This window comes from Oryctolagus cuniculus, chromosome 18 (genome assembly GCF_051225735.1).
Source record: "Oryctolagus cuniculus isolate XC-2025 breed Fujian yellow rabbit chromosome 18, ASM5122573v1, whole genome shotgun sequence".
NCBI classification, from domain to species: Eukaryota; Metazoa; Chordata; class Mammalia; order Lagomorpha; family Leporidae; genus Oryctolagus; species Oryctolagus cuniculus.
The window spans coordinates 17,621,327-17,643,507 of record NC_142884.1 but is presented as its reverse complement, the minus strand read 5'-3'; the positions used below and the strand labels follow the sequence as shown (position 1 = coordinate 17,643,507).

Below are 22,181 nucleotides of genomic sequence, written 5' to 3'. Positions count from 1 at the left end.
AGTCCCGAGTGCCACCTGCAGCTCATCAGTGGCCACTGGCTGTCCCTGTCCCTTCCTGGACCTCGCCTCCCACTGCTCAGCCCCTCGCCCCAACTCCTGTCACTCCTGAACCCCCCGTGGCCTCCACCTGAGTTCTTCTGCCATGTGGGTTCCTTCCTGTTCCCTCCAGGTGTCTGCCCAGGTGCCACTCCCTCCAAAGCGCCGGCCCCAGTCCCATCAATCCCCATCCCTTTTGAGCTGTATTTTCCCTCAAAACATGGCTTTTTGCTCATAAGAGGATGTCTCTCCGTCTCTCTTCATTCATTCAACGTTGGTCTCCCCTCCTTGCTGTCGCGTCCCCAGCGCCTGGCACAGGCACAGCTCAGAATAGGTTCTGAGTGGGTTCTAAGGAAACAGTGCGGGGAAAGCGTACGCCAGGCAGCGCTCCGTCACTCCCAGCAGGTGCAGTCACGAAGGCTGCAGGCTCGCCCGGGGGCAGCCAGCCTTCTGAAACCTACACAGCTTCGGAGAGCGGCTCAAGCCCCCCGAGACCCCTCTGACCCCAACACTGTCATTCCAGGCAGGTGGACGCGAACACCAAGAACGTCTTCGGGCAGCCACGCTTGAGGGCATCCCTCCGAGACCTGCGGTCCCCACGGAAGAACTACAAATCCACCATCGAGGACGACCTGAAGAAGCTCATCATCATGGACAACCTGGGCCCAGAGCAGGAGAGAGACGCAGGGGTACGTGCAGGGCGGCCCTCTCTGCCTGTGGCCACCGCCAGCTCTGATTGGGTGTCTGGATTGGTGGCCAGAAGTGAGGGCATCCTGTGAGGGACAGTCACCCTAGTCCCTGACCCAGGCGGCCCCAAGGGGGATTGATTCAGCAATAAAGGACTTCCTGCAGCTGGAGAGCCCTGGGGTGGGAACACCCCCATCCCTCCGAATCAAAGGGGCAGGAGGGTCCCCGGGGAAATCGAGGATGGGCACGGCCCTGGAGCCGACTTGCACCTCCTGTCCCTGCCTGGCCCTCGTTGGCCTGGTGGGCCCATGCACTCCCTCAGGGAGATGGACCGAGTTGTTCCTGGCTTAGGTCCCGCCAGCCCACAGCCCTGGGGGGGAGTGAACCCTTCTCTAGAGCCACGGGGTGGGGGCGGCCCACCAGTACCTGAGGCTGGCGAGGTAGGGAAGAGGAATCCCTACAGGAAAACGGGGCACCTTGATGAGAAGGAGTGGAAGCGGACCTAGCACAGGCCTCCGGGACCCGTGAGCCAGGCTGACCGTGCCCCACATCGTTCCCCTCTCTCGGCAGCAGTCGCCACAGAAGAGCCTGCAGAGGACACTGTCGGACGAGAGCCTGTGCAGCGGGCGCCGGGAGCCCAGCTTCGCCAACGCTGCCAGCCTGGAGCCAGGGCTGCCCAGCGACGTGCTCTTCACCAGCGCCTGCGCCTTCCCCGCCAGCACGCTGCCCGCCCGCCGCCAGCACCAGCACCCCCTCCCGCCCGGCGGTGGCGGCCCCAGCGCCATCCCTGCTGCGGGCAACGGCTTCCCGGAGAAGAAATGTGAGCTGGGCCCCCCTGGGCTAGGAGTTAGCCTGGGGAGGAGAAGTAGGGGACACCCAAGCGGGAGGATTGCCTGGAGGTCAAAGACAGGAGGTCACCCGTGTTGGGTCATCTGAGAGAAGAAACTGGGGGTGCACATGAGCTCTATGGGGGCCTTATGGTTGTCACCCAAGAAGCAGGGGACTGTTGGCCAAGCACTGGGGGGGGGGGTCCTCCGGAGGGGTTACCTGGGAGTCAGCAGCACCTGAAGACTGGGGTCGTCAGAGGCCAGAGTAGAAGTCGGCCTTTCCCAAATGCAGGTGCTGAGGGTCGGTGCTTGCTGCTGCCCTACCCCAGCCTCCCTGTTCCGGTCCCAGTCAGTGTACGTCTTGAGTCTCTTTTTTTTTTTTTTTTTTTTTTAAGATTTATTTATTTATTTGAAAGGCAGAGTTACAGAGAGGCAGAGAGAGGTCTTCTATCCAATGGTTCACTCCCCACATGGCCACAACAGCCTGAGCTGGGCCAATCCTAAGCCAGGAGCCAGGAGCTTCTTCCCGGTCTCCCACACGGGTGCAGGGGCCCAAGGACTTGGCCCATCTTCTGCTGCTTTCCCAAGCTATAGCAGAGAGCTGGATCGGAAGTGGAGCAGCCGGGACTCGAACCAGTGCCCCATGGGATGCTGGCATTGCCAGCAACAGCTTTACCCGCTATGCCACAGCGCCAGCCACACTTCATGAATCTTTGTGTGCTTACCTGACTCCTTCCACCCGCATTTGCCACACTTGGCAGGGGAAGGCGGGGCAGGAGTGTAGCTTACCAGGTTTAACTCAGCAAGCATTTCCTCAGTGTCCCCACTGTGCACACCCCCCCCATCCAAAGGCCGTGAGCCAGCTGGGGTTGGCTGTGTCCCCAGTTCACTCGAGTCCCTTATGCACACCATGGAGTGACAGGCCATGCCGAAGTTTGTGCCCAGCGTAAAGGGCCACGAAGCCATTTGCGGTTCTTACTTACCCACCTGGGGTGAGCGATGCCGCCTGCTGCAGACCGCTGGCTTCCCCGTGTGCTGAGCGAGGGGCTCTGCCGGACATGTGCGAGTGCAGGACATGAGAACAGCGTCCGCCACCTTACGTCTCCCAGGCCCACCCGAATCTTGAATCCGGAGGCACAGCCTACCCCTGGGGTCTCCACCGAGGGGCTGATCATCTCCAGGAAGCCTTGTATGCCTCAGCGGGTGGGATGGGAGATGCTGGGGCTCTTGTGGGAATCCGTCTCCTCCTCAAGATTCCTCCATGGTTCCCTACCACCCAGGTGGGTGCAGGCCCCGCCTCCTCCCGCACCTCAGGGAGCCTGCTGTTAGATCACCCAGCACAGCAGCTTTTGCCCTCCTCAGAGCATCCCACGTGGCTGTTCCCTCTGCCTGCCATGCTCTTCCCCCAGCCCTCTTCTGGGTAGCTCTGGCTTGTCTCGGGCCTTGTCTGCTACTGCTCTTTCCTGAGAGTGCTGCGAGCCCTGTCACAGCCCAGAGTACCGTGGCGCCCCACTGCGCACTGCCTCCCACGCGTTTCTGGGGCGCACGCTGCAGCCAGGCTCGGCCCTAGGCACTGAGAATACAGCCGCAAGCAAGCCGGAGCACATCCAGCTCGTGGGGCTGACACGTCCCTAAGCCTCACTCCGTGTCTGCTGCTCTGTCTGTGCCGGAGGCAGGGCCTGGCACACAGTAGGGCTTCAGCTCGCGGTGGGGGGAAGCTGAGGAGGGCAGGCAGTGGGCACACAGGGCGCACACGGGCTCCACTGACAGATGTGACTCACTCTGCCTCACCCTTTCAGTCTCAGCTCAGACACCCCCTCCTCCAGGAAGCCCTCCCTCCCCACCCAGCCTGGGTCAGGCTCCTCTTGTAGGCCCCCACAGCTTTTCCCCGCTCCATCCCATCCAGCCCCCATCGCTCTGCCATGTGTTTCCTGCCACAGCCCCATTCACTGTGGACCATTGATCTGTTTGCAGAGTGAGATCTGTCGCTCGCTCTGGCTGAAGGGCTCCCTGAGGACAGGACCCTGTGTCTTGCCCATCTGACCCCCTCCGTCAGAACCCGACAGACCCATCTGACTTCAGCCTGGCAGAGTCCTGGGCCTCCCCAGCACTCCAAGCTGCATCCCAGCTTCCTTAGCGAAGGGCCCTGCAGATCCAGGAGCCTGTCGCCCGTGCCCACTCGGCCACTGGCAGTGCAGAGCGTGGTGGTCGGGGCCCGGTGGGCGAGTGCTCACTGCACGCCACGCATCTGCACTACCTGGCCTGAGCTCGTGTCGCCGGTCCCCTGCTCTCTGTGCCTCAGTCTCTTTGACTGTAAAATGTAGCCAGAGACAGTGCGGCCTCACAGGTTAATAGAACCAAATGAGTGTGCAGACGAAAACCCTCACACAATGCCGAGTGCGTAGCAAACCCTGGAAGCCTCTACGCACTCTTTATTGGATTTGTTGTTACAGTTCTGTTCTCGAGAGCAAGCATTTTAATCCACCCCAAGTCACGTCTGTACCTGAGCCCAAGAGAGCACACCCTAGAACCGTGTGGGGCTAGGCTGAGAGCAGGGCCAGCACCAGCCTCCTGCTTTAAATCCCGGAGCTCCTGCCGCAGGTGCGAACCCAGACACTTCAGCGTCTCGCTCTGAGCCCCGATGCTCCTCTGCCACACTCAGGGATCATACCGACTCCCTCCTCCTGTTAATGGGGGGGCTGTGAGGTGGTCCCCGTAGCACACCCTGCACAGGAAGTGCTCAGGGGCCAGGGACCAGGCTCGCTTCCCTGTCAGGCTCCGCCAGTTCCTTACCGAGGCCCAACAGGCCCGTCTCCTGACCTCTCTGCTGTGCCCGTCTGCTGCTAGGGGCTGTGAGGAGCCAGTGAGCTGGGGCCCCAGGGACCTGAGTCTGAGCTGCCTCTCCCAGCACCTGACACCACCGGGGCCTCTGCCCTGCCTGTCCCAGCTGAGCCCCCACAGGGACCTGCCACAGCCAAGCACACCGTGTGCACACTGTTCTGCGACCTGGAACCCTCCCCTCAACTGCAGCCTCCTGTGGCCAGCCCCCTTCCCGCTGTCCCTATGGGTGTCCAGTGGCACCTCTGCTTAACACCTCCAGAAACAAACCCTGGGCCCCCATCTCGCAGCCTGCATCCGGCTGGACCCAACGCAGCACCCAGCACCTAGACATCCTCCTGGACCTGCCTCCTGGTCTCACACCTCCATCCACTCCTCAGGAAATACTGTTGGCTCCTCTGCAGAACAGACCCACGGTGCCCACTTGCCCACTGCCCCAGTCCTGTCCACCCTCGTCTCCCCTCTGGGTTATCGCCATCTCTGCTCTTCCCTCCCCCACCCCCACAGAGCAGGGGGAGCCTGTGGACACTGAGTCGGGAATCTTCCGGTGGGGCCATCCACACAGCCTGCCCTCGCCGCTCTTTCCTGCTCACTCTGTCCCAGCCACGCCAGCCTCCAGGGTCCTTTAACGTATAGGCACTTTGCTGCCTCAGGGCTTTTGTCTAGAATGTTCATCTGCATAGAATGTTCTTCACCCTGGTCACTCCCTTGATCCCCCTTTCCCTCCCTTAGAGCTTTGTTCAAATGTCACTTCTCAGCAAGCCCCGCCCCAACACCTTGTTCCGAGTTAGAGCAGAGTGGTTTGAGATGAGCATTTAAGATGCCTGTTTCGTACTTCACAGAGCCCAGATTCAAAACAGCAGGTAAAGCCACCGCCTGCATCGCTGCCATCCCGTGCAGGTGCAAGTTTGAGTCCTCACTGCTCTATTTCCAGTCCAGCTCCTGCTGTGGCCTGGGAAACGCAGCAGCAGATGGCCCAAGTGCTTGCGACCCTGCACCCTTGTGGGAGACCTGAACGAAGTTCCTGGGTCCTGGCTTTGGCCTGGCCCAGTGCTGGCCATTGCAGCCATCTGGGGAGTGAGCCTGCAGATGGAAGATCTCTTTCCCTCTGCCTCTCTTTCTCTCTATAATAACTCTTCCAAATAAATAAATCTTAAAAAAAAAAAAAAAAAAACTGGCCCCAGCTCCCATTTCCTGTCACTGTGCACCCTGGAAGGTACCAGTGATGGCTCGGGTAGTTAGATCCCACTTCCCCTGTGAGAGACCTGAACTGAATGTCCAGCGTCAGCCTGGCCCAGTCCTGTGGCCATTGCAGGCGTTTGGGAACCGCGAAAGGGAGGTCTCTGTCTCCCTCGCTCTCTGTCTCTCTACCCCTCAAGTAGATAAAAACAGACGAGGAGGGAAGGGGCAAGAGAGGGAAAAAAGAAAAGAAATGGGCAGTAAAGCATAAGTTGATAGCATTTGAAAAAATAAAGTTGGGCCCACAGCGGCCTGCACCCCGCGGTTCCGTTCCCTGGCCGGAGGCTTCCCAGGTACACAGTCTTCTAGGCAGCAAGAGGATGGATTTGCTTGTTGGTCACTGCCACATTGTGATGCTCAGTTGTTTCTCCATCTCCACTCTGCCCACCCAGCCACCATCTCGGCCTCAGAACTGTCGCTGGCTGACGGGCGGGACCGTCCCCTGCGGCGCCTCGACCCCGGGATGATGCCACTGCCCGACACGGCTGCTGGTCTCGAGTGGTCCAGCCTTGTCAACGCGGCCAAGGCTTATGAAGGTAGGCACCTTTGACCAGCGCTGCCGGGACCACACCCCTTTTCTGTTTCAGGAGGGTCAAGAGGACCGTGTGGCTTTTTGGGGGGTCCTGGAACAGGGTGCAAATCCTGCCCTGTCCCTGGTTCGCTCTGCAGCCCTGGGCACGTGTTTCCATCTGTCTGATCCCCAGTTACCTGATCGACCAAACAGCAACTGCCAGGCTGCAGTGAGGCCTCTGCGACCCCGTGTGTGACACCTGCCGGCAGAGCGAACCTTGGATTGGATTTGGGGGTTTGGTTTGGCTGCACATGGCAAAAACCCAAATTACCAGTGACTTCAACACACAAGGTTGTAGGCAGGTCGAATCCCTGGCAGCCCCTGGGGAACGATGGCCAAGCAGTGACCACAGCACAGATGAGCTTGAACCTGCAGAAGCCCGAGAGCTCAGAGGAGGGGTCGGTTGTTCAGGGGCGCTTCCTGGAGGAGGTGACTTAGACACGTGAGGTTCTGCTTGGAGCCAGCACTGTGTCGCTCTGCAGACACCGTCTCTTCGCAGCCCTGGTCTGGGAGGTGTGTTAGGACTGCTGTTTTACAGACGAGAACGCTGAGGCTTGGCTGCCAGAGTCACCTGGCCTGTGTTGCCTGGCACGTGAGGCCAGGATTCAAACCAGACCTGAGCTCCCCTCCAGAAAAATACACACAGAAAACAGTTTCTAGAAAAGGAGACGCAGGTGGCTCTCGCACATTGGAAAACGCTGCTCAGCTTCTCTCAGGGCGAGATAAGTGGACGTGGAAGCTCACCGGGGTACAGCTCTCCACGCCCCAGGACCGCACGAGATGAAGTCTGGTCACGCTGCACGGGGCAGGTGCGGCCCCAGCTGGGCGCGAGCCCCTCCGTGGAGGGCAGCTCTGCGAAACCCACTGCGTGGGGCTGGCCCTGCCTGTGAGCCCGACCTCGTTACCCAGGGTCACAGGGCCTCGCTGAACCTGGACAGAGCTCTCTTCAGGCTGATGGCTGGCCGGAGGGCCACGATGGGAAGGGAGCGAAAGTTTGGGTAAACATGGGGCCAAGTGTGTGTGTGTTGGTTCATCGCCTACAAGGCGTGGGTGGTGTCAGGCTGGGCATTGTTTGGGTCCATGATTTCAGGAGGCCAGAGAAGGAATGGAGGCTCGCGCAGGACTGGTCAGGTGAGGGCTAGGCAGGCTCTCAGGTAGTCAACGAGGAAGCCAGAGCGTGCTGCCTCGCCCCGGGGGAGCTGTGTGACAGGATTTAACCTCCTCATCTGGAACTGTTCCCACCCTGCAGGCGTGTGTGGGCAGTCAAGAGACCTCCTTGGGCTCAGCACAGTGCCTGTGTTCCCCGAGGGCAGCTGGGGTTTTGACCTCAGATTGGGGGTCCAAGGCCTTTAACCACTGGCCTCTTCCTGTCCCCTCAAAGTCCTGCAGGGCCCTCACTCCCTGGCTTCCCCAGAGCAGGGGCCAGGGTTTGCCCTAAGCGCAGGCTCTTTATGTGATGGGGGCACAGGAGGGAGTTTACCAGGAGGGCTGGGGGAGGGGTGCAAGGCAGCCGGCCCCTCTCTCTCTCTCTCTCTCCTGGGTTCAGGATGACTGATTCTGGGCAGGTGGGAAGTCCCAGGCCTCTCCCTAGAGACCCAGGTGCCGGAAGTAGCCACGGTATTGTCTGAGGAAGGCACAGCTGCCCAGACACCAACCCCGGAGCTGTGGGCCGCTGGGAGGGACTGGCCTGGCCCCCAGAGGTGCCCAGAATCGTAGACAGTATGTGAAAGGCTGGGAAGCCTGGCTGACGTCACCGATGCTTCACTGTGGAAGGGCGCACAGCAGCCCCACTGAAGCCTCCCTGGAAGCAGAATGGCAGTCGGAGTGGTCTCAGCTTCTTGTAGGGTGTGGGGTTTAGGTTGTTTTCATTTACTGTTTATTTTTTGAGAGGGAAAACTCCCATCCACTGTTCATCCACTGTCCCATCCAAATGCCCGAGTCAGGTGGCGAGGGAGAAGGTGCCAAAGCTGAGAAGTCAGTGCAGGTCTCCCATGGGGTGTCAGGACCAGAACTGCCGGAGCCATGGCCACTGCCTCCCAGGGTCTGCATCAGCAGGAAGCTGGAGCCAAGCGACTCTGCCGCGGGATGCAGGCAGCCTACTGATGGCTAAACCTGCATGCCAGACACCTGCCCGGGGTTAGTTTTTTGTTTTGTTTTTAAGATTCATTTATTTGAGAGGCAGAGTTAGACAGAGGGAGAGACAGCGAGGTCTTCTATCCACTGGTTCACTCCCTAAATGGTCACAACGGCCAGAGCTGGGCCAATCCGAAGCCAGGAGCCAAAGGCTTCTTCCGCATCTGCCATGCGGGTGCAGGGCCCAAGCACCTGGGCCATCCTCCACTGCTTTCCCAGGCCATCAGCAGGGGGCTGGGTCAGAAGTGGAGCAGCCAGGACTGGAACCAGCACCTATGTGGGATACCAGCACACATGTGGAGACTTAACCTACTACACCACAGTGCCAGCTCCCAGGGTTAGTTTTCTAAATGAAGATATATATGGATTTTCATGTGCTGTTTAAACAAATGGAGAAGACTAGAGGAATTCTTATTAACTTTGGTGGATGTGTTCATAGCATAAAAATTTTGTTCAGAGGACCGGTGCTGTGGTGTAGTATATAAATCCACCGTCTACAGGGCCAGCATCCCATATGGGGGTCGGTTTGAGTCCCAGCTGCTCCATTTCTGATCCAGCTCTCTGCTGTGGCCTGGGAAAGCAGAAGATGGCCCAAGTGCTTGGGCCCCTGCACCCACGTGGGAGACCCGGAAGAAGCTCCTGGCTCCTGGCTTCAGATTGGCCCAGCTCTGACTGTTGCAGCCAATTGGGGAGTGAACCAGCGGATGGAAGACCTCTCTCTCTCTCTCTGCCTCTCCTTCTCTGTGGAACTCTGACTTGCAAATAAATAAACAAATCTTTTTAAAAAGTTGTTCGGAAAAGCCCTATCTGCTGGAAGAACTGAAGCTTCTACTGGTGAAATAAGATCTGTGGGATTTGCTTTAAAATATTTCAAATAAAAAATAATGTGGAGGGCAGGTACGTGTGGTACCACGAAGCAATGAAAGGCTCAGAAAGGGAGAGTGCAGAAGGAAGCACGAGAAGCCAAACCACGGAGCCCCCGTGGCCCAGGCTGGAGCAGCTCGGGGGGCGGGGGAGACAGCCTAGCAAGTAGCACGCTGGTTAGGACACCGCCTCCCAAATCAGGGTGCCTGGATTTGACCCCTGGCTCCAACTCCAACTCCAGATTCCTGCTAATGCACACCCAAGGAGGAAGCAAGCAATGGCTCAATGACTGGGCTCTGCCACCCATACAGGAGACCTGGACGGGGTCCTGGCTTGCAGCTTTGTACTCCCAGTGGCTGTAGGCATTTAGGAAGTGAACCTGCAGATGGGAACTCTCTGTGTGCCTCTCTCTGTCCCTCTGCCTCTCAAATTAAATAAAAAAAATAAAAGTTGGCACAGTTGGAGCAACAGAATAATGATAGCATCAGATTACAACACAATGAAGTAAATGCCAGTGCGTTCTTATTCTTGTAAGTAAATAACTGAGTAGACAAACGACAACACAGTGACTCTTCCCTACAGAATGATTCCAATGAATTCATCGAGAAGGAGAGGGAAATAAAAGATCATTAGAACAGCCCCGTGATAACTGTGCAGGCAGTTCTGTCTGCTGATTGCTAAGATGAGTGGGGACACTTAAGTAGAAACAAGGCGTTTACGTAGCCTCCAAGTGGCCCACACACCCTTTCGCTCTGTGTCTCCAATGGTGGAGCTTTCATTCCCCGGTCATGCGGAGTGGGCCAAGTGTGGTGACCCACTTGTAACAAATTGAGCATTAAAAGGGGACAGCTGTAGCCATACAATGAGAAAACCCGTAGACACCGCCATAATCCAGGGAGGCCTCGACCATCATGGACCCTACATGGTGCCCTGAGGAGAACACATCACTCTGCTGTTCCTCTCCCAAATCCATGAAAACATCAGGCAAAGCCATACTGTGAAGTGCTCTGCCATGCCTGGGCCGCGCGTGTCAGAAGTCATGAAACCCAGGGGGAGATTGGGGCACTGTCGCAGGATGGAGGTTACCCAGAAGGAGGACGCAAGTGGAGAAACTCGGCGAAGTCCGGGTCAAGTCCACGGTTACCAACATTCATTTCCTAGGTTCGGATCATCGTGCCGTGGTTCTCTAAGGTGCTACTGTCAGGGGAAGCTGGGTGAAGGGGATATGGACCTTCGCTGTAGTCTTCTCACAGCTCTCTCTACATCTAACATTACCTTAAAATGAGTTTCTGAAAATGAGCTGAACCAGGGCCAAGTCCCTGGGGACACAAGGGACCTTAGCATGTGGTCCGTGCCTTCCTGTCCTGGTCCTGGTGCTCAGCGCACGTGTGCTCAGGTCCGAATCCCCCAGACCGTGCGCCCTAAGCACACGCACTGGAGCGTGGTGTCAGGGAAGCTGTTCTTAAAACGTAAGGCACTGGGGGGATTGGGGAGAAAAAGAAGTAAAGGGAGGTGCAGGGAAGGAAACCAGAGTGGCCGTGCCGTGCGTTAAAAATGCTTGAGGCCAGCACTGGGTTCCTGAGGACTCCGTGATGGGATTACCTCTGCTGGGGGTGTGTTTGAAGTTGTCCTCTAAAAATATTTTCAGAGAATAAACGTTGAATCCAAGATGGGGGCGGGGGGACAGATATATAGGCTATTACTCAAGAGTGCTGGATGAAATTTTAAGATGGCTGTATTTTAGATAATAGTGTGTTACTGTGAAATGTCGTAACGTGAATGTCGTCAGGTGGTGTGATTATGTAGGATAGCGGCCCCTCCCGCAGAGAACTCAGCCCTTCTCTCTCTTTGTCCCCCTCCCCCCTGCAGTGCAAAGAGCTGTCTCGCTCTTCTCTCTAAATGACCCAGCCCTGAGCCCGGACATCCCACCTGCACACAGTCCGGTCCACAGCCACCTGAGCCTGGAGAGGGGGCCCCAGACCCCCAGGACCACCCCTACCATGAGGTGAGGCTTGCCTGGGGGCTTGGCACAGGGAGCAGGGCTGTGGAGTGGAGGAGGGAGCCAGGTGGGAGGCAGCTGCTGTGGGCTACCCGCATCCTGTTCCCTCAGCCGACAGATGGGTGTCATTGCACCACCTGTGCGCTGGGCACCAGCAGTGGCCAAGCCCAGCTCCTCACCCATCGTCACAGCGCCCAGTCCAGTGGCAACAGAACTCCAGTCAATGCTCTCACAGTTCCCATCTCCAACTTTGAAATGCACTAACTCGTGTCTGCAGCCTCCCGCCCCTCTGCCCGCAGTCTCTTGCCTGCCTGCGCCTTGGTCTCCTCTCCTGGGGATTCCTGAATGTCACAGTCTTCCACCCAATGCTTCCCCTCCACCTCCTCCCTGCCAGGCACCTGAGGCCAAGCCCTCCCCTCAGAAGGCCTCAAGGTGGGTGGGGGGAGGGCGGAGGAGGACAGGGAGCCAGACGCCTCACATCTGCCATCTCCTGCATGGCTTCGCACATTTAGTGTGACACATTCAGCTGCACTCACTCGGCAGAAAGAACGTACATGGCACTCCCTGCCTGTGTGTGGATTTAACTAGTGCATTTCACACTCGCCTGCTCGCTCACGGTGCCGGCCTCGGCGTACAGCAGCTGAGTTTGCTGAGCAGGTGAAGCAGTTTTCAGGGCTCATTCTGACTCCTCTTGGTTTTTTGCCTCACATGCTGGCTTTAGAGCTCAACCTCCACCTTGATGTGGGCCCACGGTTACTGCGAGGCCCAGGTGGCGTCACGTGGTGCTGCCGTGGTGAGGGTGGCGGCACCAGCGGCCCCTAGGCACGCTCCAGACTCTCTGCCCCGGCTTCCTGTGCACCTGCCAGCCCCCAAGACTCAGGACCATGGAGGGAGGAAAGGCTGTGTATCCTTTCCTGCAGGGGCCAGAGGAACCCCAGGCAGTGGGTCCTGGGTTCACATCCCATCACCAGCACTTGGATGGGTGCCACCCCCTGCCCGAGCCGGGGTTCTTCCTCTGCCGGGGAGCAGTGCACGCCCTCAAAGGCCGGCACGAGAGCAGAGCTCTCAGACGGACCACGCATGCAGCCAGGCGGCTGTCGGTGATGGGCAGACTTTTAGTCCCGTCCACAGGGGCGAGCCCTCTGGCCCACTGGTCTGCTTCCTGCTAGGTCATCGGTGGAGGTCTGTGGAGCAGATTCTTTGTATCCTGTATATGGAGAAGAGTTATCCCTAAAGTCACACACAGAATGCACACTTCAGGGCAGGCCTACGCCCAGCCTTCCACAGGCCTGTTAACTCCCCACGCACAGAGCGTGGCCAGGAGGAGGGCTGGCTTCCAGTTTTCACTCAGCCTCTCTGCAGGGCACCCTCAGGACTCTAGTGAGGACAAGACTTGGCAACAACTCAGGGATAGGAGAGGCCTTGGCCAGCTGCGGGCCTCGCGCCTACCTTGTCCCCTGTCTTTGCAGCGAGGAGCCGCCCCTGGACCTGACAGGCAAGGTGTACCAGCTGGAAGTGATGCTAAAACAGCTGCACACGGACCTCCAGAAGGTAAGGCCTTGTGTGTGCTCGCCTGGTCCCACTGCTGGACCACAGGCCGCTCAGCGCTGTGTGCACCACACTGCTCCACGCCAGCTGGGTCTGAGAGCCCAGGTGCTCGCAGGCACACCAGGAAACTGAGCCGTCCTTGGGGGGAAATCGATGGGGCCGGACGCGTTGGAGAGCAGTTGGACAATATTTATCCAAGATGTAATTGTGTATCTTGTTGACCCAGCAGTTCCACTTGTGAGGGAATTTGTCCCTGCAAATTTCCAGCATGGGTACAGAGAGACCCAGGAGCAAGGATGTTCCTGGCTGCTCTGTTGGAAAAAAAAAAAAAAAAAAATTGGAGCTAGTGCACAGTGCATCAACGTGAGCATGAGGATGGTGGTAATACATTATAGGGCATCAGTGCTGGGGTCCGCAGCCAAGTAACGTAATAACAGATGTTTAGATTTATTAGCATGCAGAGGGAATCCAGTAACTTTAAAAAAAAAAAAAAAAGCAAGTGACAATAGAATTATTTCCTGTAGCACCTTGATACTTTAAAAAAAATTTTAACAAGCGTGGGCCAAGAAGGGTCCAGAAGGTGACCTTGCCAGTTGTTCTTCGTCCCCTCTCCAGTGTGTGGAAGAAAGCAGACATGAAGGCAGGGGAGCCTTTGACTGGTATACTTTAAGGCAAAAAGGTGGCAGGGTAAGCCTCATGATGCTTGAGGGCCCAAGTTCAAGTCCCCACCCCACTGCCTAATGCTGTGTGACCTTGGGCAAGTTGCATCATCCCATAAAACTGGGAAGAAGCAGTGGGGCCTGCTGGGACACTCCCAGCCCCCCTGCCGTGGCAGGCTTGCTTGCTTCTTCCAGGGCAGTGACAGTGACAGCGGGCGCTCGGGCTTGGGTGGCTGTCACGGTGGCCTGAGGTCACTGGTAGTGGTGATGTGTGTCAGGAGGCTGCCCCACAGCAGGCTTCACGGATGTGACCTCCGGAGGACCTCGCAACCACCCCACCCACCCCCCTTTTTTTTTTTTTTTAATTTTTTAGTTTTTGAAAGGTAAAGTTACAGAGAGTCAGAGGTGGTGGTGGGGGGGGGGTCTTCCATTCACTGGTTCACTCCCCAATTGGCTGCAGTGTCTGGAGCTTCCCATCTGAAGCCAGGAGCCAGGAGCTTCTTCCTGGTCTCCCACACGGGTGCAGGGACCCAAGGACTCGGGCCATCTTCTTCTGCTCTCCCAGGCCATAGCAGAGAGCTGGATCGGGAGTGGAGCAGCTGGGACTTGAACTGGCACCCATATGGGTTGCTGGCACTGCAGGCTGGGGCTTCACCTGCTTCGCCATAGCACCGGCCCCTCAACTGCCCCTTTTAGAGTTAAGGGAGCGAGGCCCTGTGAGACCATGTGACCTGCCCACAGTTTCTCAGGAGCAGAGCTAGGATGTTCACTGAGGAGCCAGGGCCCATAGGCCCTGTGGAGTGCTCTCGGGAGCACCCAGGCCCAGTGCACCTGACACCAGCCCTCCCCCGCCCCCCACGCAGGAGAAGCAGGACAAGGTGGTGCTGCAGTCGGAGGTGGCCAGCCTGCGCCAGAACAACCAGCGGTTGCAGGAGGAGTCGCAGGCTGCCAGCGAGCAGCTGCGCAAGTTCGCGGAGATCTTCTGCAGGGAGAAGAAGGAGCTCTGAGGGGGAGAGGCCACGGCCCCCGGCACCCCGCCCTCCACCCAGCCCCTGGCAGGTCACCTGCAGGCCTGGCCAAGATAATCCATCCAGGGCCCTGGCACCTGGACCTCCCCCACGGACTTGGAAACCCCAGGCTGGCAGTGGGAGCCAAAGGAGCCCTCACCGTGGCTGCGAGCCTGGGTCTGCTCAGGGTCCTGCAGCCCCAGAGGGTGACACAGTCTCCGCCTCCCTCTGAGGGCAAGGCCATGCCCACACTGCCCCCGAGGGCCTCTTCTAGGCCTGGAAACCGAAGCCCGGAGGACGGGGAGGGGAGCCGGAGGCAATCTCTTCACCACGGACAACCTGACAACCAAGTGCGGGCTCGCGGGCCCAGGAAGAACCCGGCGTGGAAGCAGCCCCTCCCCCCAACAGGGAGGTGAGGGCCCGGGGGAACAGGCAGGACTCCTCACTCCACAGTGTGCCGGCTCCAAAGAGCACCGAGGCATGGCTTCCCAACCCCTCCTCCCGCAGCGCAGCCAGGAGCACTTTCTTAGAATTTAAATTATTTTCTGGAGGGCCCCAGGATGGAGAGGAAACCCCAGCCTCCAGAGTCGGCTTCTTCGAGAGAGCAGCTCTGTCGGTACAACTGGACGGGTTCTACAATCCTCTTCTCCCAGCTCCTCTCCCGCCGCTGGGCTCCCCGCTGCTGACCTGCCTCCCAGCTGGCTCCCTCCTCCCCTCCTCCTCCTCTCCTCTCTCCCTCCTCCCATCTCCCCCTCCCCCCTCCCCCTCTGCACACCATGCCCAGCCCTGACCAGCAGCCACGGCCCGGGCCTCCTCCTCGGGGCTCCAAGTTCAGAGCTGGAGAGAAACAGCCTTCATCTCTCACCTGGTTTTGTTTTCTTTGTAAGCCTCCCAGCCGTCTCTGCCGCCAGACACCCTCACTGTGCCCCCAGGACCCCGCGAGCCGCCCACTCTCGACCGGCAATGAGGGGCAGCGGGCCGGCGCGCACCATGCTGTTCACCCAGGAAACAGAGTTGCTTTTTTTCCTTCCTTAAAAACAAACAAAATATATATATATATTTATTTTTTCATGTAGAGTTGCGCCAGAACGAGTCTGTATGGCCACAGTCTGTGGACTCCCCCAACCTCAGCTGAGGACCGAGGCGTGCACCCGCTGGCTGGGGGCGGTGGCAGGATTCAGGGGGACAGTCGGTGGGCGGGCAGGCGGCTTCCCTTTCGGGAAGCACCAGCCTGGGTTGGCTCAGAGCATCGCACTCTGGGCTGTGGGCCGGCGCCAGGCGGCGCAGTCCCTGTGCAGAGGCCGTGCTGTGTGCCACCTTCTCTCCAGGGTGCGGCGCCTCAAAGAAGGGGGCTCTGGGGACTGCACCAGGCCAGAAGCAGGCCCCCGCCCCCACCCCGAGGTGCCGGGCTGGAGGGGTGGGGCGAGGGCAGGGGGCAGCCATTGTGTCTCCCTTGGATGCCTCTCTCGCAGTCTGGAGAAGGAAGTGTCAGCCCTGTGGTGTCCTGCCCCGCAGCCACCCTCAGCCTGGCCACCTACTGTGACGTGGTCCTCTCTGCCCTCTCCCTCCCGTCTCCAGCCCTGCCCCACCCTTTCCTCACACCCTCACCTGATCCTTTGCTTCCTTCTTTTAATTGTCTCCTCACGTCTTCAGATCATTCTAATCATTTGGGGACCTAATCATGTACATTGACAAGGGTAAATTATGATTTCTGGTTTTGTTTTCTGTTATTTTTAAAGAATTTTTGCAAAACAAATCTATTTAATTTGAGCTTGTTCTATCTGATGGCTGAAGATAGCAGCAGATTTTTTCATATGTTGATTTATTTCATTTGGATTTTTTATTCTCTATTGTCTTCTCTTCCCCCTCCCCCTCCCCCAAACCCTGTCTTGAGAATTTTCTGGCATGTTTCTGGAGGTTTCAAAGGAAATAAATGTTTCATAGAAATGGTTTGTGTTTTCACTAGCTGGGCAGCTGCCTGGAGTCAGTAGTCAGAGGGTGTGGTCCACTGTCCCCTCCTCCTCTCCCTAATCCCAAACACCACACACACCCCACACACCACACATATCACGCACACACATACCACACCACCACACCATACACACACCACACATACCACACAAATACCACACACACCATACACCATACGTATCACACACACCATACACCACACACACACACCACACCACACCATACACACACCACACACACACCATATACCACACACACACACCACACCACACCATACACACACCACACACACACCACACCACACCATACACACACCACACACACACCATATACCACACACACATACCATACACACACACCATCCACCACACATACCACACACACACCACACACACACACATACCATACACACACACCATCCACCACACATACCACACACACACCACACACACACACATACCATACACACACACCATACACCACACATACCACACACACACCACATACCACACACCACATACCACACACACCATACACACACCACACACACACCACACACACACCATATACCACGCACACAGACCATACACACACCACACATAACACCACAGACACCATACACCACACATATCACACACAACACACATACCACACAATACACCACACATATCACACACAACACACCACACACACCACACCATACACACACACCACACCACGCCACATACCACACATACACCACACATACCACACATGCACACACCACACACTTGCCCAAGAACCCAGGGACCAAACTTGTCTTCCTTGGAACTCAAACAACAAAAATCCTACACTCGAAATGTAAAATGCCCTTAAGTTACAAAGAGCGAGATTTTACCTCCAGGGTCATAGTAGAGGCCTGAAAGCCAGACCAGGGCCCGTGGTTGTGCCGGTTTGAGGAACACTGGCCAACTTGTAGAAATCCGGAGATTGTATATGAAGCAAGCTGGGGGCCCTGCATCTCCTGCCCTGGCCACTGAGGGGGAGTCTGGGGCACTGCCCCCTCTTGCATCTGCCTCGGTGGGCACAGGGCTAGCGGGTGGCTGGGGTCCAGATCGGGCTGGGGGTGGTGCTGGGACGCCTCTGGAGAGATGGTGGTATAGCCCTGTGAGCTCAGCCACCACCAGGCTGTCCCCCAGGGCTCCTCCAGCCGGGATGGGCCTGAAACAGCCCCCCACTGCACATCTGGCCTGGTGCGTGAATCTGGCCGGGAATCGGGGTGCAACTGATTTGAAATCCGGAATCCCTGTGGAAACCCAGAGCCCTGGCTCCACAGGGGTCTGGGCGGTGGCCCAGCCTCTCTGGCCAGGTGCAGGGGCCCTTGTGAGCCTCCTCACCCGTTTACCTGTCGCTGAGTTTTCCATCTTTGAGCTAGTACCCGCTGCCTGTCTGACTCAGACCCTCCCGGCCAAATTTTTTTTTTTTTTCCAGAAGGCGTGGGGATTATATTTCGAGGAGAAGGGCCAGCCATGCGCAGGTCTCCTAAAAATTCTAGAGCTGTCCTGACACTCTCCCAGTCTCCGCCCCCTTGAGGCCCCATCCCCAAGCCCTGCCACCCTGCCACCCTGCCCCCACCCACCCGGCAAAGGGGGAGGGAAACCTCAGAACAAGCTGTTCTCACATCCTCTCCTGGCGCCCGCCCGCCCGGGAGCCACCTCCAACACCCTGCAGCCGCACGCGCCAGCCCCGGCCGCGCCTGGGCTGCCCTTCTCCATCTTGGCCCAGTTTTCAACTTCCTCTGCCCGTCCTGGGCCCTCCCCGGCCCCGCGCTGCCTCCCCGCTCAGCCCGCTCCTGAATCCCCTTCAGACCTTCGGCTCTTCCCAGATTTTCCTGTTGTTCCCCTAAATTATCTGTGCCTGTCTCTCCCACGAAGTCCACGTCTGTCTGCCCTGGCTCCTCTCTCTCCCTCCCTCCCCTGGTCCGGGCCGCCCCTCACCTACGCCGCCGCCTCCACCCGTGTGACCCCAGCCGGCCCGCTTGTCTGCGAGTTTTTATGACTGATTTCCTCTCCCCACTCCATCGCTGTCTTTCCTGGCGCTCTGCCTCTCAGTCCCCGTGGCTCTCCTCCTCTCCCTCCTGCTCTTTGTCTGGTTCTCTCAATAAGCGTGGAACGCTCCTCATCTCTCCCCTGATGGTCTGTGGCCCGCTTCTCCCTCACTCTCCCCCCACACACACCCCTAAACCTCAGTCTTTCTCCTGATGTATCACCCTGAGTCTAGATGTTTCCTTCTGCCCACCCCTAACGTCTCCTCTCGCTCGCTTTGCCCCGCACCCAGGTCAGGGAGCCCCAAGTGATGGCCAGTCTGAGTGACACCTCTAGATCTCCAGCCCCGGCCACCCCAGCCCTCCCTCCCCCAGCCCCTGTCACCTCCCTCCTGGCTGCCTCCCGCTGCAGCTGCAGCAGCCCGTTGCCAGGGCAACCACAGCTGGCTGGGTGGGAGCCCCCTCCACCCCATCCCCCTTCTCCTTTCCGGCTAGGCTGGGAGGAGCTGGGACAAAGCCAGAGAGGGGCGGGTGCGGGGGAAGAGGAGCCGGAGGGGCCGGCTCAGTTGCTTCTCCCCCAGCGAGGGCCCCCCATCCCCGTCGTGGTGACACCCCACAGCAGGCTGGAGAACAGGCAGTCGTGGCAGAGGGGTCAGGCCCGGTTTAATACACAGAACAAGTTAATTCACAGCAGAGGCAGGCAATAAAGGAGACTCTTTACAAGGAGGGGTGCTCCTGGATGGGGGGAGACCCCCCAAGCCCACCACCTCCCCCATTTGCAGTCTCAAGTTCCCTTTTTTTTAAACCCGAACGACAAACACACACAACCACAAGAAACAACCACACCCCCTCACCATCCCCAAAATGGCCAGCGAGGGTGGCAGGGGCAGCCCGGCCTGGCCGGGTGGGGAAGGGGGGCCGGGGAGGGGGAGAACGAGTCCATTGCAGTCTGTGCTTCTCATTCCAGCGGGCGCTGGGCAGGGACCCGCCTTGCCCCGCCGCCGGGCACCACCCCCAGCCCTGGCGGGCATGCGGTGGGCACAGGGCAGGGCTGTCAGGGAGGGGCGGGAACAGAGTTCGGAAAACCATGGTTCACATCATGCAGTATCCACGGTGGGCACCTGGAGCGGGCGGGGTGGACACCATGCCCGCTCAGCGTGCTCACGACGGGGGGATGGTGCCCACCTTGGGTGGGGAGGTGGGACAGCTGCAGCTGCAGAAACGGGGAGGGGGGGGAAGGGGGCGCCAGACAGGAAGCTGGCAGAGACTGGTGCCCAGTGGACGCTCTCAGCAGTGCCCCTCCCTCCAGCCAGGCCTTAGCGGACTCTGTATATATTAATTTCTTTTTTTTTTTTAACTTTTTGTCTTTTTCTTTAGAAAAAGGCTCTGTCCAAGCCCCTGGCTGGCATCCACCCCCCTGTGCCCGCCCAGAGGCGGGGTATGGCTTTGAGGGGAGCGGAAGTTCCTGGTGCCCATTTGCCAAGGGATGGGGAAGGAGGCAGGGAGAGGGGCCCTACTGGGCCCACCAACCCACAGGGCCAACATTCCGCTCGCACAGAGGGGAGGGCGGCCCGGCCCCCCCACCACTGTGGGACATCTGGGTGGCGAGGGCGAGAGGAGGACCCGGAGAGGCAGGTGGGAGCACCACCCCAGAGGCCCAGGAGAGGCAGAGCCAGGCCTAGGTGAGGGTGATGTAGGCAGAGGCCTTCTCTTTCAGGTGCCGAAGGCAGAGGTGACAGCTCCAGCTCCCTGCAGGGACAGCCAGAGGACAGAGTCAGGCCCAGGCCCGGCCGCCCCCTCCCCCACGCGCGCGCCTGCCTCTTCTCTCACCTTCCGGGGGCTCCGCCATGGGGGGACTCAGGCAGTACATGTGGTAACCCCGATCGCAGTCGTCACAAAACAGCAACTGGTCCTGGGGGGTGAGACCCGCCCAGCTGGCACCCTGGGGGCACGGGCACCAGAAACCGGGGTGGGGGGCTGGGGCAGGGGCTCGGGTCCCGGGGGCAGGGGGGAAGCAGTCCCTTGCAAGAGGTCTTGGCACCTTGGACTCGTGGCTGGGCGGGGACGCCCGCAGGCTGCCGGCAGGCCACCTGCGCTCTGTGCATCTAAGGTGACCTCACTGTCCTCTGAGGTGACCGGGTAGCAGCCCTGGGAGGCAGGCACTACCATTGTCCTAGCCGGCGGCCCTGGGCAGCCACGTCCCCTCTCTGTGCAGTGGGAGCCAGGACACCTACCTTGGGGTCAGAGAGGAGGTGTGGAGGGGAAGGGGCCGGGCCAGCTAAAGGACGCAGGCTACCAGTAACAAGGCACGCACATGACTGCTGTTCACGCTCAGGGGCTCCAGGAAGGCGTTAGGCGCCAGGCGGGGAGGGCCGCGGGGGCGTGTCCTGGGGGAGGTGGGGGGGCACTCACGTCGTTCTCCGAGGTGCCACACAGGCTGCAGGATTTGCACTCGATGCACTGCCAGCGATAGGTGCGCACGGCCGCCGTCATGTTCACCGTGAACTGTAAACACGAGGGGTGTCCTGGGGGCCGAGGGCGGGGTGCGGTTAGGAGGACCTCGTCCCCTGGCGAGGAGAGGGTTCAGCCCCGACCCCCGCTCATTAGGCTGGAGTGAGCTGCTGTGGTCCACAGACTGACCCTGCCCCTGCCCTGCCCTCAGTGCCCAGACACCGGACGGCAAGCAGCATTACCGTGGCCATCACCGGCTCCTACCCCGCCGCCATGGCAACCACACTGCTCCCAGAATACCATGGCAACCGCATTCCATTACCCACAGTGCTGTGGCAACCACTTTCTACCGCCCACAACACCGTGGCAACCACAGTCTGTTAACCAACGCGCTGAGGCAGCCACGTCCCATTACCCACAACCACAGCCGCTCACCGCAGTGACGTGGCGGCCACATCAGCCCCGCCTGCCACAGCTGGGTCCCCACACCTTGCTTCCATGCAGCCAAGGCCCATTCCACGCGACACCCCAGCAGCCGAGCTATGACTGACTGACAGTGGTGTGCAGTGCTAGTCTGTCCGCCACTCCCCGGGGGCTGACACCCAACACACCTGCTGCCCGCACAAGGACACCCCATTCTACCAGACGGACGCGGCGAGCCCAGGTCACCACCCACTGTGTGGAGGCAACCACAGACAGGCCCCTGCCCACAAGTCCATCTTGGGAAACCACACTCCGTTAGCCACGGGTCTGCGGCGGGCACAGCCTGGAAGCCACAGTGGCAAGCCATTACTCCGCTACCCACAATGCCTTTCTCACTTCACTCAGTGTCATGATAAGCACATGGCACTCCCCCAGTGCCATCCAACCACACGCCACTATTCCCCAGTCGGCGACCCCAGTGGGTCTGCCCAGCCTCAGCAGCCAAGTCAGCTCCAGGGCCCTGCAGCGCCCCCGTGCGCCCAGGGTGCTCTGGGACCCGTCATCTCCTCCCGGACAGGATCACCTGATCGCCCGCAGTCCGCACAGGAGATGAGGTCCTCGGGACACCCCGTCTTCTTGGAGCCACCCAGGCAGAAGTCGCAGTAGCCGTTGGGGATGACGGTGCCGTCAGGCGCCTTCTTGGCTGAAAGAGCAGAGCGGGGCTGGGCACAGGGCAGGCGGGGCGCCCGGCAAAGGCGGCTGCAGGGGGAGCACGCTGGAGTGGGGGGGCACGCAGGGAGCGGCCCTACCTGTGTGTTTCCTTTGTGCCTCGGGGACCCAGGCCAATTCTTTGTAAAACTCTAGGGGTGGGAGGGACAGAGAGAGGGGCTCTCACTGTCTCACCC

General features: G+C 59.1%; 2 protein-coding genes across 16 annotated transcripts in view; one reads left to right on the top strand and one right to left on the bottom strand.

The window, feature by feature from the left end:
• The window catches only part of SIPA1L3 (signal induced proliferation associated 1 like 3), a 242,469-nt gene extending 226,114 nt beyond the window's left edge, over positions 1-16,355 (top strand). For 4 of the 5 annotated variants that reach the window (XM_008257241.5, XM_089319237.1, XM_089319238.1 and 1 more), the window contains exons 17-22: positions 560-725; positions 1,294-1,543; positions 6,020-6,163; positions 11,065-11,200; positions 12,664-12,745; positions 14,265-16,355. In XM_008257241.5, the coding sequence (XP_008255463.3) occupies positions 560-725; positions 1,294-1,543; positions 6,020-6,163; positions 11,065-11,200; positions 12,664-12,745; positions 14,265-14,408 (922 nt within the window). In that variant the 3' untranslated portion in view covers positions 14,409-16,355. The remainder of the gene's footprint in view (positions 1-559; positions 726-1,293; positions 1,544-6,019; positions 6,164-11,064; positions 11,201-12,663; positions 12,746-14,264) is intronic. The other variant, XM_008257242.5, reaches the window with a different exon arrangement.
• A 2,684-nt stretch (positions 16,356-19,039) lies between these two features.
• The window catches only part of DPF1 (double PHD fingers 1), a 30,496-nt gene continuing 27,354 nt past the window's right edge, over positions 19,040-22,181 (bottom strand). For 7 of the 11 annotated variants that reach the window (XM_089319231.1, XM_089319233.1, XM_089319232.1 and 4 more), the window contains 5 exons: positions 22,086-22,136; positions 21,860-21,979; positions 20,815-20,927; positions 20,233-20,344; positions 19,040-20,151 (listed from right to left, as the gene is read on the bottom strand). In XM_089319231.1, coding sequence (XP_089175357.1) covers positions 20,081-20,151; positions 20,233-20,344; positions 20,815-20,927; positions 21,860-21,979; positions 22,086-22,136 — 467 coding nt within the window. In that variant the 3' untranslated portion in view covers positions 19,040-20,080. The remainder of the gene's footprint in view (positions 20,152-20,232; positions 20,345-20,814; positions 20,928-21,859; positions 21,980-22,085; positions 22,137-22,181) is intronic. The other 4 variants (XR_016224759.1, XM_070062258.2, XM_089319236.1 and 1 more) reach the window with 1 other exon arrangement.